Source organism: Lithobates pipiens, unplaced genomic scaffold (genome assembly GCF_037356315.1).
Source record: "Lithobates pipiens isolate NorthernLeopardFrog02 unplaced genomic scaffold, aLitPip1_a1.2 Scaffold_19, whole genome shotgun sequence".
In the NCBI taxonomy this organism is placed as follows: domain Eukaryota; kingdom Metazoa; phylum Chordata; class Amphibia; order Anura; family Ranidae; genus Lithobates; species Lithobates pipiens.
The window spans coordinates 447180360-447201617 of NW_027507764.1; the positions used below are offsets into that span (position 1 = coordinate 447180360).

General features: G+C 43.5%; 1 protein-coding gene across 2 annotated transcripts in view; it reads right to left on the reverse strand.

Annotated features, from left to right (window-relative positions):
- ATP6V1H (ATPase H+ transporting V1 subunit H) overlaps nucleotides 1–21258 on the reverse strand; it is a 150695-nt gene that overhangs the window by 60915 nt on the left and 68522 nt on the right. For both annotated transcript variants that reach the window (XM_077492693.1, XM_077492694.1), the window contains exons 10-11: nucleotides 11358–11550; nucleotides 248–426 (exon numbers count right to left, since the gene is read on the reverse strand). In XM_077492693.1, the coding sequence (XP_077348819.1) occupies nucleotides 248–426; nucleotides 11358–11550 (372 nt within the window). The remainder of the gene's footprint in view (nucleotides 1–247; nucleotides 427–11357; nucleotides 11551–21258) is intronic.

Here is a 21258-nt window from a genome sequence, read left to right on the forward strand (position 1 = left end):
AAGTTTCTGAGCCACAAACTGCAGATCATGAAATAGAGAAAGCTTAAAAAAAATTCTCGGAGAACCTTGTTAACTAAAGATTTTAGACAAGGAATGTCTGTTAGAATGTTAGAATATTGTTATCAAAGATTTCTAATGACCAGCTAAGCCAAAATATCAATTTGACAACTTAATTTACTAATCCTGATTTCAAACCAGAGAGTAACCAAGCCATTAAAAATAGTCCAAATAGGCCACCGATACTGACCTTAAATCTTGTACACTTTCTCCTAGTTTCTCCAAGAGGAATTTGATATCTTCAACAATGTCTTCATCATCATATTTTTGCTGTTCCAGGTTCTCAAGTTGCTTCAGCACTTTACACTGGATCATTGCCAATGCATATTCTTGTCGAGTTTCTCTCTCAGTGGACTTTTCCAGCAGATTCTACAATCAGAATAAAACCATTAAATGTAGTACTACAAAATAAAGTAACATTTACCTATAAGAGAAGCACCTACTGAATCACCAGCGAATAATTTAGGAGACCAAAAGAATTGACTCAAGAATGGCAGTGTCTGAAATAAAAATCTGTGTTGCTTATAGCAACATTACAATCAGCAAAAAAATAAAATAAAAAAATAAATAAAAAAAATCAAGAACCTGAGCAATTATAGGTCATGAATAATAGGATTTTTACTACAGCTTACCTGTAAAAACCTTTTCTTGGAGTACATCATGGGACACAGAGCAGCTATAGTAATTACTATCTGGGTAATACACCACCTATAGGTGAATGGACACTGGTACACCAAAAAAGACAGGAAGTCCCCCTCTATATAACCCCTCCTATACAGGACATACCTCAGTTTTGTAGCAAGCAATTCCCAAAAAGAAGGGAGGGGACCTCTGCATCCCATGATGTACTCCAAGAAAAGGATTTTACAGGTAAGCTGTAGGAAAAATCCTATTTTCTTTATCGTACATCACAGGACACAGGGCAGCTATAGTAATTACTATCTGAGATGTCCCAAAGCAATGTCCCTGAGGGGAGGGAGAAGCCATTACAGAAACTGCTACCAGAGAAGGACCAACTATGCCATTTGTAATACGCCAAGGCCAAAGGCAGTTTCTTCTATGTTATGGACATCGACCTGGTAAAAATCCTGTGTATGTATAAACAAAAGACCAAATAGTGGTCTTGTACACCTGGGCCACTGACACCCGATGATGGATGGCCCAAGGTACTCCCACACCTGGTAGAGAATCTCTCCGAAGAAAAAAAAAAAGTTTTTGCCATTTAAACCATAGGCATCATTGATAAACTGGCAGATCCACTGCTAAATATTCGACCTGGATGCCGCCTGCCTTCCTGGGCTCTTCTGGCAACACAAACCAGGATTCCTGACTTGTGCTGACAACTTAAGTAGACCCTGAGAATCTGAACTACCTCTAGAGTAGGTAGCGATCTTTTTCCTGCTGACTGTGTATTAGGAGAAAAATAAAAGGCAAGACACTGTCCTGATTCAAGTGAAAACTAGAAACCACTTTAGGCAATAAAAATGGATGAGGATGCAACATCTCCTTATGATGTAAGACCAAGAATGGCTCCTTGCATGAAAGAGCCACCAACTCTGACACTCCACTTTGTGAAGTAATAGCAACCAAAGAAGCCACCTTCTGAGATAAAAAGACCAACAGAATCCCCCGATTGGTTCAAAAAGTGGCCTCTGTAAGGACAGTCAAGATCAATTCAAGTCCCAAGGAGGCAAGAATGGCCTGACAGGCAGGGCTGTCCAGGTTACATGCTGTACGAGGTATGAGACAAGTAGCGAGAAACAATGGCCCCTGGAAAAAAATGGATAGGGATGAACTCTGACCCTTAACGGTACTTAAGGCCAAACTCCTTTCCTCTATCGATTGGAGGAAGAAAAAGAAAATCTCCCACTCACATATTTCTGCAAGTGCCACTTCCTGGGCCACTTCCCAGGCAAAAAAATATTTTCAAGTCCTGTAATTGAAGTTCCACAAAGCTGGCTTCCAGGGGCTCAACAGTGCTGAGATACAGAACTCAAGACCATCCGGTCCCGATGGACAGGGAGTGTCCAAGGATCAACCCCCGCCAGACTCGCTATGTCAGTGTACCAAGCCCCCCTGGACTAATTCGGCCAACACCAATATCAGTGTTACCACCTCACGGATTCTTCGCAAAATATGTGGCAAAATCCAAAACAGAAAAAAAAAAAAAAAAAAAAATCAAATAAAAAGGGAGAACCAGACCTTAAAGGTGTTACCAGTACATGTACGCCTATTGGCAGTGGGACTCTTGTACCGGACACACCTGTCCCAAACTGTTGTAGAACTTGGAATCTAGTAGAGTTCCCCTTGCCACTATCCTATACCTGGAACATATACTGGCAATAAAGACAGCACTTGTACTGTCCCAGACACAATGTGGTACACCTCCCTGAGTCGCATAACCTCTGGTGCCGTCCTGGTGGTTGATAGATATGCCTGCAGAGACATTTCCAAATTGAACCTACAACAGTTTTATAATCCAGAGCAAGGCATACTGGCAAAAAAAATTCCAAGCTATCGGACAGTATTCTCTGCTGTGGAGACCAAGCCGACTGAACTGTAGTCAGACAAGTCAATTTAGAGAGACTGGCATCAGTGGTTATTTTCCAAATTCCTGAAAAGGAAGAATATCAAGCCCAAACTTTTTGCTTCGCATCACCCCAGAAACAGAGCCTTCTGCCAATCCAATGCCTGGATCTTCAAATTCCACAGAGAAAGAATGAACCTCTACTAAGACCTGGACTAGAGCTGTATGTAGGGAACATGCTTTGACCTAAACACAGATTCCTGCTGTAAAAATATGTCTCTTGCAGAGAAGTCATTACTGAACAGTCTAGCCCAGGCATGTCCAAAGTCCGGCCCGCGGGCCAATCGCGGCCCGCGTTCCGGTTTCGGACGGCCCGTCTGGTCATGTTCAGATATATATCTTTTGTGGCCCCCAACGAATACCCGATCGCCGGGGGCCACAAAAGATAGATGTGCTGGCTGCCATGGAGGGGGCGGGACGAGTGCCTTGGATACAGGACAGCGTCCTGTGTAAAAGGAAGTCCCGTCCTGCGCTGCCATTGGACAACCGTTTTGTCCATCACAGGAGGCGGGACTTTCAATTAAAGAGGCCGTCGATAGAAACAGGAGTTTCTCCTGTATGTCTGTTGGCGCTCATCCCGCCCCCCTCCCTGTCTCCTCCAAGGCTGCAGAGGACGTGAATCAGGCTGCACTGATGGTAATGGTGAGTCTGCATTCATGGAAATGTGGGGGCTGCATTCCTGGCAATGTGGGGGCTGCATTCCTAGCAATGTGGGGGCTGCATTCCTGGCAATGTGGGGGCTGCATTCCTGGCAATGTGGGGGCTGCATTCCTGGCAATGTGGGGGCTGCATTCGCTGGGGGCTGCATTCATGGCAATACGCTGGGGGCTGCATTCATGGCAATACGCTGGGGGCTGCATTCATGGCAATACGCTGGGGGCTGCATTCATGGCAATACGCTGGGGGCTGCATTCATGGCAATACGCTGGGGGCTGCATTCATGGCAATACGCTGGGGGCTGCATTCATGGCAATACGCTGGGGGCTGCATTCATGGCAATACGCTGGGGGCTGCATTCATGGCAATACGGTGGAGGCTGCATTCATGGCAATACGGTGGAGGCTGCATTCATGGCAATACGGTGGAGGCTGAATTCATGGCAATACGCTGGGGGCTGCAGATGGGCACTGACCCTTATTTTGCTTCACATGTCTTTATTTAAAATGTAAGATTTTTATTTTTATTTTTTTCCTGAGACTTCCTTTTTAAAGTTAAGGTGTGTGGTATAAGCCGATTAAATACAGTATATCCAAATAACACACCCGAGCTCATCTGTTCACCACACACAGCACAAAGACAAGATAATTCTTGTTGGGCCGTGTATTAGTGCTCGGATGAACACACTTAGACCGAATTTTAATGGTTTAAAGAATGTCAGACAAAATGGTCGGCCCTCGAGCATGTTCACTTCATCAAATCTGGCCCTTTTTGAAAAAAGTTTGGACACCCCTGGTCTAGCCCATCAGAAACAGGAGGATGTTTAGTAGCTTGAGATCTTAAGTTCAACCTCATATCCTTATTTGGTTCTGCTGCCATTTAATTGCCTCGTGATAATGAGCCCAAAATTTCCGCTCCAAGAGCAAATGCAAGGCAAAACACTGATGACTCTGACAGACCCAGGCAGTACCAAAAAAAATGAAAAATTAATGCGACAGGAAACACTGCAATGCCAAACACCACAGTGGCTCAGATGCCTCCGACACCACTGTTCTTCGGGAGATATGGACACCGCCAGATCCCTGAACCTGAGAGTGGTGCTGCTGCCTCCCCGGCTGCCTCTTTTCTGGTACCATTTAACTGGTATAACAGGTAGATAATGCAGTAACAATATTAGCCAACCTAATTTACAGTCCTCCAAGGACGCAGGCCTAAAACAATGTTGGTTTACCTCTATGCAACCCCTTAGGTATGCAAGTACCTAGGTAAGCAAACATGCAGGTATACAAGTATTCTTGCCATTCATGCATTTATGTATGCAGTACAAGGCCAACAAGCACATACACACGTACCTCCAGGCAAACAATCACATATGCGTGCAGCCCCAGGTAAATAAGTACCCATATCCATGTAGTCCTATGCAAATGAGAATATGTATGTAGCCCCAGGAAAATCAGTACATATGTATACAGCTTAATGTAAATAAACTTATGTATGCAGTACAAATGAAAACATGCCAACATGTGTTTAAGCAATATACATCTATGGAAGTATGCGTTTATGGAAGCATGTGCTTATGCAACTATGCATTTGGGCAAAATATTAAAGCATGCGTCCCTGTAAACACACATCCATGCAATATGTGTCCATGGAAACAAGAGTTTATGCAATAAGCAAGCATGCATTTATGAAACATGTTTATGCAACATTACGCAACACGTATCTATGCAGACATGTATAAACATGCATCTTTATGCAATCCTATATACTTATGCGATCATGTATAACCATGTATAACCATGTATATTTATGTAAACATGTATCTTTATGCAACCATGAATCTTTATGCGATCACGTATCTTTATGTAAGGCGGTACAGTGGTGTAGTGGTTAGCACTCTCACCTAGCAGTAAAAAGGGTCGCTGGTTCAAATCCCAACCACGACACTACCTGCCTGGAGTTTGCATGTTCTCCCTGTGCCTGCGTGGATTTCCTCCAGGTACTCCGGTTTCCTCCCACCCTCCAAAGACATGCAGGTAGGCTAATTGGCTTCTGTCCAAAATTGGCCCTAGTATATGAATGGGGACCTTGGATTGTGGGCTCCTTGAGGGTAGGGACTAATGTGAGTGTGCAATGTACAGGGATAGGGGCAATTGTAGACACTCACTCAGGTTGAACTGGATGGACTGGTGTCTTTATTCAACCTTACTAACTATGAAACTATGAAACGTATATTCATGCAAACATGTATAACGGTGTATATTTAAGCAAACGTATAAACATGTACCTTTACATGAACAAGTAAAACCATGTATATCAATACAAACATGTCTAAACACGCATCTTTATGCGATCATGTATCTTTTTGCGATCACGTATCCTCATGCAAACATGTATCCCCATGTACATTTATACAAACACGTCTAAACATGTATATTTATGCAATCATATATAACCATGAAAATTTATACAAACATGAATAAACATGCATCCTTGTGCAACCATGATCATGTATCTTTATGCAATATCTTTATTATGTATAAGCACGTATATTTATGCAAATATGTAAAAAAAATGCATCTTTAGCAACCGTGCGTTTCAGCAACTGTACGTTCTAGCAACCCTGTGTTTTAGCTGGTTTGCAAGCATGCACCTGCTTAACTGCAGTTGGCCCCATACTAGTCCTGCAGGATTTAGCCAATCACATGTGCACTATACTGGAGATACAACCCCTTAAAATGCACTCATGCTCATGTTTTTAAAAACATGTATATTTAAACATGCATTTAAGTAACAAGTTTACAAGCATGTATACCATGCTACACCTGCCTACCGAGCAGTTAACAACACTTTAAAGTGAACTGCTAAACTATTTATCAGCTTACAGTTGTACAGTCCCCCATGGATAAGCAGTAAATATGCAGCCCGTGTGTGGGCTCTGGCAGACTTTTCTATAAAAGAAAAAAAAAAAAAAGACTGGAGTATGGCTCGGTATGGCAGAGTATTGCAGAGTATGGCTGGGCACGGCACGGTATGGCTGGGCACGGCACGGTATGGCTGGGCACGGCACGGTATGGCTGGGCACGGCACGGTATGGCTGGGCACGGCACGGTATGGCTGGGCACGGATGGATGAATGTATGTGACTGCAATTGTCACCGAGCAGCGCTGTAGCCACTACAGATCTAACCCACAACACTGCTGCCATCCGATCTCTCCCCCTCCACTGTACCGATCGGTACACAGAGGGGAGAGAGGGGATTTTGTTTACAAGTGATTGCTCCGTCATTTGACTGAGTGATCACATGGTAAAAGGCCGCTATCGATCACGGATGTTCTCAGGTGAGTGCCCCAGCGGATGTGAGAGCAGGATTCTGGGAGGACTTCACTGTACGCCTTCCCAGAGTTATGCAACCTCCCTGTAACCATCATTCGGCTATGGGTCGGTTGGCAAGTAATTAAACAGCACACTGCTCCCAGTGGCCCTGGGAGAACAGACAGATCTCTCTCTTTTTTTTTTAAAAAGAGAAAATGCAGACTTTACCATTCCTGATGCAGGACTCTGAACATAACAGTCATTCAATCTTCACCCATCACGGCAAGCTTTGTCATAAAAGATCTTCAGAGATTGGGTGCCCCCTTAATCTTGGGTCCACTCCCCTGGACCTGTATAGCACCCTGCAGGAAAGCACCTTGGTCAGAACAAACACTGCACAGGGTTCCATTACACAGGGTCCAGCACCAAAAGGCTGCATTACAGGCAAACCTTGAGGAATCTTCTCTCCTTCCAATGAGGCTCAGGCACCATCCATTTTAGCTGACAGCTTTTTCGATTACCCAGAAGACACCGCACGGAGGAGAGAAGAAAGAAGATCTCTGCAGAGGAGGAAGAGGCAGATTAGGATGATGTGCCTAGCAACAGGCATTTCTGGTAAGTACATTTTTTTTTTTAATTTTTAATGTATTATTTTTTTAGGGTGGCCCTCCACTTTAAGGTAAAAATGTGTTGGCTTTAGAATCACTTGAATGTGTTTCCCCTGTGAAAAATTCACAATTCCGATTAAATTTCTACCTTGCCTGTAATGGATGAGGCTAAGAAACCAAAGTGGATGCCCCTTTTTTTTTTTTACATGCTTTTGTGCTACCTATATTTCAGTGTTTTAAGGACAAGAATCTATTCAGGTAAAGTAGAAGTCCGTCTGGAAGTGGTGTAGAAAGCAGCCTTGGTTTGCTTCTACAGGAAACACTTAATGCAATATCATTACCTAATGCCTCCACCACAAGAAGGAAAAAACAACAATAAAACCATCCATTGTGCCTTAAATCTTTAAGCTTCTGAAATTTAAATGTTTTCCTAAAGACTTTGTGTTTCCATAGTAACAAGAAATCCATTGAAGCATACAATACTGATTGTGTTGGCCACACTACAGAGGCATAATCTGAGGGACTTCTCATAAATCTGTAAAACTTGACCTATAGATTACAGTGAAAAATAGTACCACTTGGCATTATTACAGGAAAGTGAGCAGTGACTATTTTATTGGTATACACTTCATGTTGATAACACATTATTAAAGTACATTATGCACTATAAATGTAAAAAAATAATAATAATTATGCTAATTTTTACTTAACATTGGATCAGAATCAACAAAATAAAAAAGTTAAATAAATTAAATGAAAAGGAGGTGTGATTTTGTAGCTGTCAAATTATTTACAAATGTAAAATTATCCCATGGCCTATTTCAATGCTGAAGAAACACCCTAAAAGAAGAAGAAAAAAAAAACACAACTAAGCACCAACAAAATCCAAACAGTAACAAAGCAGAACCCTACTGTTACCATAAAAACATCTAACTCAACTTCCGGTGGCCTTGTGGCTGTAACTATAGCAGGTGCTCAATTTCTAAAGGGTCATGAAAGCCTCTTAGAGCCATATTGCATTTGTTTTGTTTTTTGCAACAGACATTTGTAGAATTAAAGAATTATTCTCTTTAGGGGCTCATTTGCACTGGCACAGAGGCCCATGCAGCAGTTTGTTTATGGAGAGACAATAGCTGTATAGCCTTGCAGTACCTTGAAAATGTATTCATAGCCCTTGAAATTTTTCACATTTTGTCATGTTACAAACAAAAACGTAAATGTATTTTATTGGGATTTTATGTAATAGATTAACACAAAGTGGCACATCATTGTGAAGTGGAATGAAAATGATAAATAGTTTTCACACTTTTTTACAAATACTTATGTAAATAGTGTGGCATGCATTTGTATTCAGACCCCCTGAGTCAATATTTTGTAGAACCACCTTTTGGTGCAATTACAGCTGCAAGTCTTTTTGGAGATGTCTACCAGCTTTGCACATCTAGAGTGATATTTTTGCCCATAGCTCAAGCTCTGTCAATTGCTGTTCTAGATGCATAAATGAACTGCTATTGTATGGGTCTCTGTGTCTGTGTGAGCGAGCCCTAAAGAGAATTTTTTTTTCTCCTACAAATGGATGTTAAAAAAAATAACTAGGGTAACAAAAGCATTCATGACACTTAACAAATTAAGCGCTTGGTAAGGTACAACCACTGAAAATTGGGTTACATGTTTTTGTGGGCTTCGGCTTTTTTAGCTTTTAAAAATGTTGTTGCCGTTGTTTCGAGGAGTTTTTTCTTGAATGCTGTACAGGTCTCTGCGTCCATGTGATAGAGCCCTTAGTGATTTTACCAAACAAGTTGAACTTCAGTCAATGAAAGGTTTATGCTGAAGACATTTCAGTAGTCTGTAGCTCAGTCTCTATATTTGCTACTTTTGAAGTCAGCTACAAAGTCACCAGCTTCAGTAGCTATACATAATCAAAGTCACTCTGTACCAAGTTGTAAGTAAGGAAACCAACAGAGCAGTGGCTGCTGGTGCTCAAAATATTGTGTACTGTGATCCAAACGCAGCCACTGCAACCCATCAAAAGTTGCCACTGTGACCCCACCCCCCGCTCGCACGCCGTTTGCCCGACACTTACCCCATCTGGGTGGTGGGTCAGGCATGTGGGTGAAGTTTGCAAGCGGTGGGACCTTGCAGCGGGTCAGACAGCGGTTCCTGTGTCCTCCGTGCATCTCCTCCCCTCCTCCCGATAGGCATCCAATCGTAGTGCCTGTCCTTTCAGCCAATCAGGTGACGGGTAACCTGATTGACTGAGAGGTGGTTCAGTGTTAGGAAAGCAAATATTTATTTGCTTTTCTAATACATGGGTGGACTGTGAACGCAATGCGTTGCACACACAGTTCACCTTTTTTGAAGCCTATGGCTCTAGACAGACACTTCAAAAATGCACCCCCGTCGCTTGAATTCAGGCACCAGGTGTCCGGCGCCTGAATAGGGGGTGGCGGCGGCCATGGATGGATTCATGCAATGCATGAATCTATCCATTATACACAGAGGGGGGTGACTGGAAAGAGGGGGCAGCGCCCGTGTTCCCTTAATGGACACACACCGCCACTGCAACAGTAGTATGGAAGCATGCAACATAAGGTAATCAGTCTATTTCTGTGTCCACACAATGGTAAAAACCCCAACAGAGCCTGATAAAAAGGCACAGCACTTCTTGTTATTGAGAAAACATGCAACACGTGAAACAGCCTTTACACTATGACAGTACAGTAGCAGTATTCCGCTTTACTATATTTCATATTAGCCTGACAGATTCATGCTTGTATGCTGAACATGACAACGTGGGTTTGGAAGGGTTCACACACAATCAATACATAGCCCCAGAGTCCCTAATGTGCATATTGCTGTAGGTTATTTACTAAAGGAACTGTAAAATGTTTAATATTTTCTTTTTGTTTAACCACTTCAAAATAGATCCAATTCTGACATTTCTTACATACCTGTAAAAGCCTGCATTTTTTCAAGTGTGGGGGGGTGCATTCCTGCATCCAAAAGTAAAAATTTATCCCTAATCAATTTAGTTTCCCTTTGATGGCTAATAAAACAAAACAGGGAAACAAAATTGCTCTACTTCATAGCTACTCATTTTATAAGGATAAGCCTCTATTATAACATGCACTTGCTTTATTATTATCGATTAGCATTTCTTACAATATGCACTTTTATAGGTCCCAACTCCAGTCAATATTAAACATTTACCTTAAGAAATTTGAATTGGTACACCTTTTAAACAAGGCACAGGGATATTAAAACTTTTGTTAGATACAACATAACTATTTTGCATGAATGCAGACCCACAAAATTCTTTATGCCGACTTAAATTACTTTGAAACCCAAAGTTTATAGAAGCATTCTTATCTTATTGGTTTCCAGTTTTCTACAAATGACAAGAAAATGTCTTTCACAAGGGCATGCAAATTTATCCTATTTTTCATATGACTTGTAGGTGGCTAGATGGCAGATGTCACGTGCAGGCATACATTGCCCAGAATTTACTGCTCTGCTTCTGAGTACGATTCTTGAAAATTCACACCAAGATTGCATGAACTGAATTTTAAAGAAGTTGTTCACCTTTAAAAAATAAATCAATGCAATAAAAATGTGCATATATTATTTTTTCACTAAGAGCCTGCATTGCATCTGCAATTTAACAGCTCATGGGTGCCCTGCAGAAGTCCTGCAGACTTCTCAGTGTATCTGTATGCTTGTACCTCATACACCAGTGACAACGGTGCCACACCTGGATTCCATGTTGGAAGATTTTTTTTAAAGCAATTCAAGTGATTTACAAGAAACCCTTGTTTGCAATCATTCCCTGTATAAGAATCATAAGACAGGCTCATATCATACACTTCAACAGCATGTCACATTGGTATTACATTTAAACAAAAAGTATTACAGAAATCTGCAGCTGTGGTTTTTTTGAATCAATTGAAGATACATTTGTCCATTTTCTAAAACACACACAAAAAAAAAAAAAAAAAAAGAGCATCTTGCTGGGCAATAAACCACAAAATCACATTTTTTTTTCACTTGCTCCCAAAGTATAAGAATGTACTGCAAATAAATGACTTTTCAAGCAACACAACATTTGAAAAATCCAGAATTTCATGGCTCCTTACCTTAAAAGCTGCTAGAATGATCCGCGTTACTTTCTCTTTGACGGATTCCTGAAGGATATCAGAGAGCACTGGTACAATGTTGTACCTTCGCAAATACTCGCACATTTGAGGGCTGAATGCGAGCAACCAGATCGAAAAGATCATTTGATACTGAAGCTGGAATCCACATTTGTTACTTAATACGGACATAATGCTAGATAAAAAAAAATAAACACAATGTAAGAAAAAGTTTTTAAAAAAACATAATACTTCTAGGGAACATGCGTATACTATATAACAGAGCACAATAAGGAGGTTTCTATTTTAAGGATCCATACCTATGCAGGTTGTAGTTTGCATATTCCAGGTGCATTTGCGTTTTTTCAAGACATGCATGATCCATTGAAGTCTATGGAACCAAAAACCAGAAAAAAGTCCCTGGCCCTTTCCATAAAATGCACAGTTGTGAACTACATCCAAACCATGTTAAATAGACTGTAGTGTGTTTCTGCAAAACTGAAAACACACTAAAAAAATGCATAGGTGTGAACCAGGCCTTAAAGAAGAAGAACTTTCTTGAATAGTTTGAAATGTCTACGCAAAGCTATTACTGTTCCTGTTTTTTTTTTAAATCCTCACATATTGGACTGCTCTTATATAGTTGAAGAAAATAGGATTTTTGTACTCACTGTAAAATATTTTCCTCTGTAATTCACCGACCGACACAGCTCCTCTCTATAACTAAATGGGTTGTTTAGCCTGCCATTAGGAGAACTAGGCAAAATTTTAACACAATACACAGAACTTTAGTCCCGTCCCTGGGGGTGGACCCTTTGCCAACAACCCTCCCTGCTCCCAGCAGACTCAGTACGTCAACAAGCAGTATAAACTTAGAGAAAAGGAGGGGTGGGTGCTGTGTCGGTCGGTGAATTACAGAGAAAAGGATTTTACGGCGAGTACAAAAATCCTATTTTCTCTTATATTCACCGACCGGCACAGCTCCTCTCTAACTAAATGGGACGTCCCCAAGCAGTGGCAAACGGGGGGTGTGAAAAACAGCATTAAAAATTCATCCACCATGGCAAGTGGGAACTAGTGAAACTAAACCCACAAAAAAAAACAGCAGTGTACGGAAAAAACACACCGCCATAGCCTGGTATTCTCGACAGGAGAAATCCCAACATCGCAACCTATTTGCGGAAGTAATGCAACAGTGCATTAACAAACAGTACTGCGTTTTTATCGAAAAACCAGGAAAAAAGCTCAATGGCAACTACACGGCCGCCTGCAAAACTTTGCGGCCAAAACAGGCATCAGCCGATGCACTGACGTCTACCTTGTAGAACTTGGTAAACGTATGGACAGAAGACCAGGTCGCCGCCTTACACACCTGAGCGACAGACGCTTGGTGTCGGAAGGCCCAAGATGTTCCGATTGCTCTTGTGGAGTGGGCCGTGACTGGAAAGGGGGACACCTGCCCCTTCAAGGTGTAGGCTTGGACTACAATCTGTCTGATCCACCTGGAAATGGTGGCCGACGAGACCGCAAAGCCTTTCTTTGGACCAGCCACCGAAACAAACAGTGAGTCTGACTTCTGAAAGGGAGCCATGGCAGACAAGTAGACCTTCAGAGCTCTAACCACATCGAGAGCATGAAGGGCCACCTCTTTGGGATGCTTCGGCTTAGGACACAACAATGGTAATACAATTTCCTTATTGATGTGAAAGGCCGAGACCACCTTCGGTACAAAAGATGGTTGCGGACACAACACCACCTTATCCCTGTGGATGACCAGATAAGGCGACTTGCAGGACAAGGCCGCCAATTCCGAAACCCTCCTGGCCGATGTGATGGCCACTAGAAAAAACACTTTCTGTGAAAGGGTCAACAGGGGAATCTCCCTGATATTCTCAAAACAGCGGCTTCTGAAGCGCCGACAACACCAGGTTCAAATCCCATGGAGGTAACGGTGGACGCACCGGAGGGACTACATCTCATACCCCCTGAACAAAGGTACTCACTAATGAGTGAGACGCCAGGGGTTGCTGAAAAAAAAAAAAAAAAAAAAAAAAAAAAAAAAGACAGCCAGGGCTGAAATTTGCCCCTTAATGGTGCTCAACGGCAATTTCTGGTCTACTCCTTGCTGATGAAACAGCAGGATCCTGGATATAGAAAAGGAGCGCGGATGCCACCCTTTCTCCTCACACATGGAGCTGTAGGCCTTCCAGGTACGATGGTATATCTTCCGTGAAGAAGATTTCCGCGCCCTCAGCATAGTTGGAATCACCGAGTCCGACAGACCCCGGTTCCTCAGCACCTGGCTCTCAATAGCCATGCCGTTAAAGCCAGCGATGGTAAAGCAGGGTGAAAGATTGGACCTTGAGATAGGAGGTCCTCTCGCAGCGGCAGTCGCCAGGGAGCGTCTGCCACCAGACGCACAAAGTCTGCGTACCAGGGCCGCTGAGGCCAATTTGGGGCAACCAGGATTACTGGGATCCCCTCGGCTTCCACTCTGCGAAGCAGACGTGGCAACAGTTTTAACGGTGGAAAGGCGTAGATCAGCTGGTACTGATCCCACGGAGCCACCAGCGCGTCTGATGCGTCCACCCATGGAGCTCTTGTCCTGGACAAGAATCTCAGCACCTTCCGATTGAGACGGGAGGCCAATAGATCTACATCTGGTGTGCCCCATTTCAGGCACAGCAGCCTGAATATCTCTGGATGCAACGCCCACTCTCCTGGGTCTCAGATAGTCTGCCTGCCAATTTTGCACCCCTGGGATGTAAATGGCTGACAGAGCAAGAACGTGTCGCTCTGCCCACCGAAGTATGTGAGCGACCTCCCGAGCCGCGGCTGAGCTTCTTGTTCCCCCTTGGCGATTTATATATGCCACAGCCGTGGGCATTGTCTGACCATATCCTGGTCGGACGGCCTTGAAGACACGTCGACCATGTGTGGAGGCACAGCCTGATCGCCCTCAATTCTAGCAGGTTGATCGTCAACTTGGATTCGTCCGTCGACCAGAGGCCCTGAGCTGACTGAATCCCCATCACTCCACCCCAGCCTGATAGACTGGTGTCCGTAGTGATCACTGTCCATGTTAGGGGAAGGAACGATTTTCCAAACCGAATCACCGGGGACGTCAACCACCAGATCAGAGAGTCCCCGACTTGCTGGCTCACCTGGATCTGCTTATCCAGGGACAACGGAGATTTGTCCCATTTTGTCAAGATCTCCTCCTGCAGGACTCTGGTGTGGAACTGGGCATAAAGGTACAGCCTCGAAAGAGGCTACCATGAGCCCCAGTACTCGCATGCAAAAGCAGTCAGACGACCACTTGCGGTTCATCAGCAGCTTGACTGCAGATCTGAGAGTCTGCAATTTGTCAGAGGGAAGAAAGACCCTCATTACCCTAGAGTCCAATAGCAAGCCTAGATACTCCAGACTCTGAGTCGGCACAATCACCGACTTCTTTAGGTTCAACAGCCACCCAAATTCTCGCAGTGTCTGCATGGTGATCGCCACATCCTCCTCTAATTCTGAGGCGGAAGATGCTCTCAGGAGGAGATCATCCAGGTAACCCATGATCGTGATCCCACGTTGCCTCAGCAATGCCAATACTGGAGCCAGAACTTTGGTAAAGACTCGGGGGGCTGATGCCAGGCCAAAAGGAAGAGCCACAAACTGGTAGTGGGCTTTCCCGACTGCCAAACACAGAAATTTTTGATGCCGAAGGCATATGGGTATGTGCAGGTATGCATCCTGGATGTCCAAGGATGCCAGGTAGTCCCCTTGATTGAGTGCAGCGACTACTGACCAAATAGATTCCATTCTGAACCTCTGCACTTTTACAAAGTGATTGAGGGCTTTCAAGTCCAAGATTGGACGTACCCCTTCCTTCCTGGGAACCACAAACAGATTTAGTAGAACGCCTGGAAACGCTCCGATTCCGGAACCGGTACAAACACACCCTGATTCAGCAAGTCCCTTACCGCCCCTAACAGGGCCTCCCCACGAACCCGGGGACACGGGTATGCTGGAGGGGGAAGAACTTGTTTGGCGGCCAAGAGAGAAACCCTATCTTGTAGCCTGTGGAAATCAGATCGCAGACCCATTAGTCGGATAACCGGGAGGTCCACCGGGCTGCAAACTCCTGAAGACGACCCCCCCCCCACCTGACAAGGGGGGCAAACCTTCATGCGGTAGCACTTTTGGTCGCAGGCTTGTTAGGCTTGCGGTTCCAGGGGCGCTTCTGACCGTTGGGCTAGGGATGTTTTGTCGAAGCACCGGGCGGACGAAAAAGCCACTTGCGAGTGGAAAAAGAGGGCACTTGCCTGTGGCGAGGCTTCTTAGCCTTCGTTGCCTGTGGGAGTAGTGTACTATTACCACCCGTGGCATTTTTAATAATGTTATCCAACGAGGCTCCAAAGAGCCTCTCGCCAAGGAAGGGAAGATTCGTCAGGGCTTTCTTGGATGCCTGGTCAGCAGACCAGCATTTTAGCCAAATTAGGTGCCTCAGCACCACAGCTGACACTGAAGCCTTGGATAACAGAGGGAGAGTATCCAGGGCCGCGTCACAAACGTACTTAAGGCCTTGCACTAGTTGGTCTACTAGCTCCACGCAGACAGGGGAGGCGTTCTGATCTCTCAATTCGCAGTGAAAAAGTTTTGCCCACTCAGTCAGTGTCTGCGACACCAGTGCGGATGCCAGTACAGGTCGCACGGCTGACCCCACAACCGTAAACAAGGAACGAGCCACCGCCTCGCCTTCCTGTCCGCGGGATCCTTGAATGCAGGAGTACCCTCAACTGGGATCGTGGTTACTTTATTTAACCTAGATACAGGGGGATCCACGACCAGAGGAGCCGACCATTTTTTGAGAAGGCTTTCCTCAAAGAGGTAACGCACCGCCAAATTTTTGGGGACCGAAAAGGTCCGTTGCAGGTGACCCCATTCCCTGTAGATGAATTTGTCAAAGTAAGTCAATTACGGGAACACCTTAGGTGAATGTGCTGGCTTGCGGGACCCAAAAGGGACCGGTACATCAGCAGAGTGATCCGCTGGCTCCTGTATCTTCAGGGTATCACGCACAGCTGTGATAAGTGCTCCGAACGGTCCTGGTCAGTCACGTCTGATAGGTCAGAGCAGGGGTCACCAGCCGCAGCAGGGCCCGAGTCTGCATCAGAGCTCTCCCCAGAGGACGGGGGGCCTCTTACGTGCACCCTTCCTACCATGCACCGCCCCTATCTTTGCAACAAAAGCCTCAAGGACCGCCGTCAGGGTGCCCACGTGCACCACGCCATCCACAGGTGACCCGGTTGCAATAGCCTGGGTTTCAGGGGAAGAAATACCAGTTGACCCTAGCCTGTCTGCCATCTGCAAGGGGACTTAGGACAGTGAAGGTCCCACCCTCCTGCTGCCAATGCGTGGGGGGGTACTTAGCGCTAGACTCACCACCCTGGGGCCTCTGCGAATGCCAATAGCAGTGCCTGTAGTCCCTAGGAGGTTCCCTGTTGCAGAGGAGAAAACTGTCAGCAGCAGCTGCTTATAACAGCGGTGAAACGTTCTGCAGAGCTAGCTTCAGCGTTCAGCAAGGAGCCATCCAGCATCCTGTACACACAGTGGACACAGCAAACAGCAAGTGAGAGCACATGTAATGCTGCCACAAGAGAACTTCGGCGAAAAGAGCGCTCAGGCTTCAAGAAAACGGCCGCCAATGTAACTAATTGGAGATCCTAAAGAAGATGGCTGCTGAAGCTCACAAGGGGAATACAGCCATTCCCACATCCAAGATGGCCGCTGGACAGTGCCATGCGGTGACAGAACAAACCTAGAACAGTGCTGCCTGCCTACAGCCAGAACAACCTCCTTAGACCCTTTTGGGACCCGGACCAACGCCAGCCGCACAGAGCCCGTACAGGTAAGAATCCAGCGAACACACACACACACACACACACACACACACACACACACACACACACACACACACACACACACACACACACACACACACACACACGCAGCCAACCCCCTCAGAGGGGGGAAGGAGGGGAGATAGGGACTTGGGAGAGAAGATCGGGAGGTGAGGTGGCCCCCGAATCGAGCCCCCAGGGAATGCCCAGCTGCTCACCCCACCAAAGCAGGGAGAGCCGTACTTACCATTCCTGAAGAGCTGGGAGACATTCCATCACAGACCTAATCCTGCGCAGTTATAGGGTAGCTGCTGGCCTGGTATACTGTGATCCAGACAGCAGTAGCCCGGTCATATGTATACCCTGGAGAATTGAAGCTCACCGACCATCTCTGGAGCTGAGGCATGTCGTAGCCTGCCGAGCCTCAGCTGCGGCCGGCACACGCTCGATGGCTGGACTGGGGAGACTACAAGAATATCATTAACCAGCCTGTCACCCAGCCGGCAGTTGATAGAAGATCCGAGGATCATTCATCTTGCGTGAAAAACATCAAACCTGCATCAAAAGAATGGACCATAAGGGCCCACAGGGTTCCTAGGTCATTCTCCTTACTAGGCAAAATAAAAACAGTCTGCTGGGAGCAGGGAGGGTTGTTAGCACAGGGTCCGCCCCCCGGGGCGGGACTAAAGTTCTGTGTATTGTATAACAATTTTGCCTAGTTCTCCTAATGGCAGGCTAAACAACCCATTTAGTTACAGAGAGGAGCTGTGTCGGCCGGTGAATATAAGAGAAACAAAAGTTTTTGATTAAACCAGACTCCACCACACTAAAAAATAGTGGCCAGTATCTTTTTAGTTGCCATGACCAATACCTTTTCTTTCCATTTCAATTTTTGCCACAGAAAAGTTTTATTTTATTTTTTTTTTATTTTTTTTTCGCTTACGATAATAAAATGGTAAACAGGACAAATAGAGAGGATAAAATTCCCTAATAAAGGACACAGACAGCAACTGACAGGTATAAAGAGAAAAATCAAATATAGGTGTGGAGCTGTAAATATTACAATACCCCAACCCCTCTGCAAAAAATAAAAAATATTCCAAAAAGTGCTAACTTGTATAAATACTTATGTCACGTAAAATGTTACTACCTACTAAAAGAAACTAAATAAAAGCAACAGTACAGCGCATAAATAAATAATCTAAGTGAAATGAAAAAGTGACACTCTATTAGTGCATCAAAATACAAAAGTCCATAAATTTAAAGAACAATAAGTGGAGATGTCAGAAAAAAGATCCGCTGGTGCAATGTGCCTTCAATCGACAAAAATAAGTGATGATGTGATTCCTTCACCAATAATCAAGATGGACTCTCACCTCAAAATATGGACCCCTGATTTAACAGACAGGTCAGAAAACGCATGTTCCCATCATGGGTAACTCACAGCATTCAGTAGATATAGCGGTAGTGCTCAAAGATTGAATCCTTTTCAGTATCCTCAATTTAATATGATTCCATAAAAAACATAAAAAACAAAATCTAGTGCTCTCTGTTTCCACAAATTTATTTAAAACAGAAGTAAAAGAGATACACTCACATTCTGGTGCACTGATCTCCAGTGCTGAGTGCTGGGCATGAAAACAAATGTATCACAGCGTCCATGCATGGATCAGTATAGCAGCTTGCGGATGACGTCACGGCTTAGGTCTAGATTTTGTTTTTTATGTTTTTTATGGAATCATATTAAATTGAGGATACTGAAAAGGATTCAATCTTTGAGCACTACCGCTATATCTACTGAATGCTGTGAGTTACCCATGATGGGAACATGCGTTTTCTGACCTGTCTGTTAAATCAGGGGTCCATATTTTGAGGAGAGAGTCCATCTTGATTATTGGTGAAGGAATCACATCATCACTTATTTTTGTCGATTGAAGGCACATTGCACCAGCGGATCTTTTTTCTGACATCTCCACTTATTGTTCTTTAAATTTATGGACTTTTGTATTTTGATGCACTAATAGAGTGTCACTTTTTCATTTCACTTAGATTATTTATTTATGCGCTGTACTGTTGCTTTTACTTTGTAATGTGGGATTTGGTATTTTGACCTATAGTATTCGAGCTGCATGTTTTTTAATTAATTGTTTAATTTTTCACTTATTTGTTGTGTTCAGCGCTGATTGATTTGTTTTATACTACTAAAAGAAACCCCTATTCAAAATATCACAGTAAAAATATCTCAATAAAGTGCAACAAAACATTCACGCTATAAAGCGCAGCGATACCATAAAATCCCAATCCAAAAAAGTGCTATTTATATGCAATATAAAATCTCTGTCAATTTGCAGTCTCTAGTGCAAATTAAAGTACTTCAATAAATTGCAGATTCAGTCTCAGTGTCAGTGTCTTCACATTCTTAATGTATTCACAGGTAGCACTCAGTAATATTTTTTATTTTTAGGGTACAAATATGATGTATATGCAGCGGTTACTTGCTGAAGAGCACATAGCGTAGAGTATGCGGTTGAGCAACTGACAGGTGTTATAATCTCTTATTAAAAAATGTATTTAACATTTAAAAACTGCTACACAAGCAGTTTTATAACATCATGAAGTCAAAGTGTATCCTGCCTTCTGAAGTACAGAAGTGAGAGGAGGCGGTGTCTGTACAGGAAGCACTGCTTGCAGGCAGCAAGGTAACATGAGATAGGTAGTTCTTATAAATTGAAAGTGAACCAAAGGAATGCGCAAAGGAGTAGCTGCAATGCATGTAAGGAATTCAGGAAACTGTTAAGAGATGGCCAGCAGGTAGGTAGCACTCAAACCACGAAAGGGGATTTTCAAGTAAATTTATATTGGATTGTCAAATATAACTATTGTTTGTATTGCTATTACAATGCTGATGTTCTGACGTTGCCGATGTTCGCATCTAGGAATAACTTTTCAATTTTAATCTGTCACCATCTATGATTTTCCTAAAACAGTCAAAAATTATTGTAATGATGGTAAAATAGAAGCATTATGTACACTACTTCTACAAAAAAAAAAGCCTTTCCGGCTTGCGTGGTTGGATCATGGTTTTTCCCCAAGCGGTTTTCCAGTGAAAACTTTGGGGCTGACCACCTGAAAACAAGCAGTTAGATGATTGAACTTCACAAGAAAAGAAGTGCACCAGTACAACCTGAAAATAAATTTGTGTAATTACACACACTAATATATATCTCTGACCTAAATAGGATTTTTTTTTTTTCCTTTTTTGTAATGTGTACTATTCAAAAGTGTCTTCAATTTGGTCTGCCACTCTCCAATCATCTGCTCAATTTCTCCGTTTTATGCTTCCGCCTTTGCTGCAAATTTTGCTTTGCAGTCTCTACTTGAGGCAAACACCATCCATATCAAAAGGCGCACAGCTTACACACATACACTTTGTGGTTAGAATAAAGCAATGTATATAAAGATATAGCTGATCTACAGGCTGACAGAGGAATTATCGATAATTCATAAAGCTTCAACCATACAGAACTCCCTTGAAAAGCAAGCAACCATAAAAAGGTACTATATATTTTGTTCCAGTTAGGTGGGTGTAAACCAGCTCCTTAACCACTTGAAGACCAAGCCTTTTCTGGCACATTATATATATATATATATATATATATATATATATATATATATATATATATATATATACACACACACACACACACACACACACACACACATTTTTAGCAGAGACCCTAGGGAATAGAATGGGGATCGTTGCATTTTTTTTTATATCACACGGTATTTGCGCAGCAGTTTTTTTTTAAAACACAAATTTTTGGGGAAAAAATAAATTTTAATGAATATAAAAAAACAAACAAAACAAACATTATACCCCATTTTTCTATAATATGAAAGATGATGTTACGCCGAGTAAATAGAAACCCAACATGTCACACTTTAAAATCGTGCACGATCATGGAATGGCGACAAAACGAAACTACAGTAATTAAAAATCTCCATAGGCG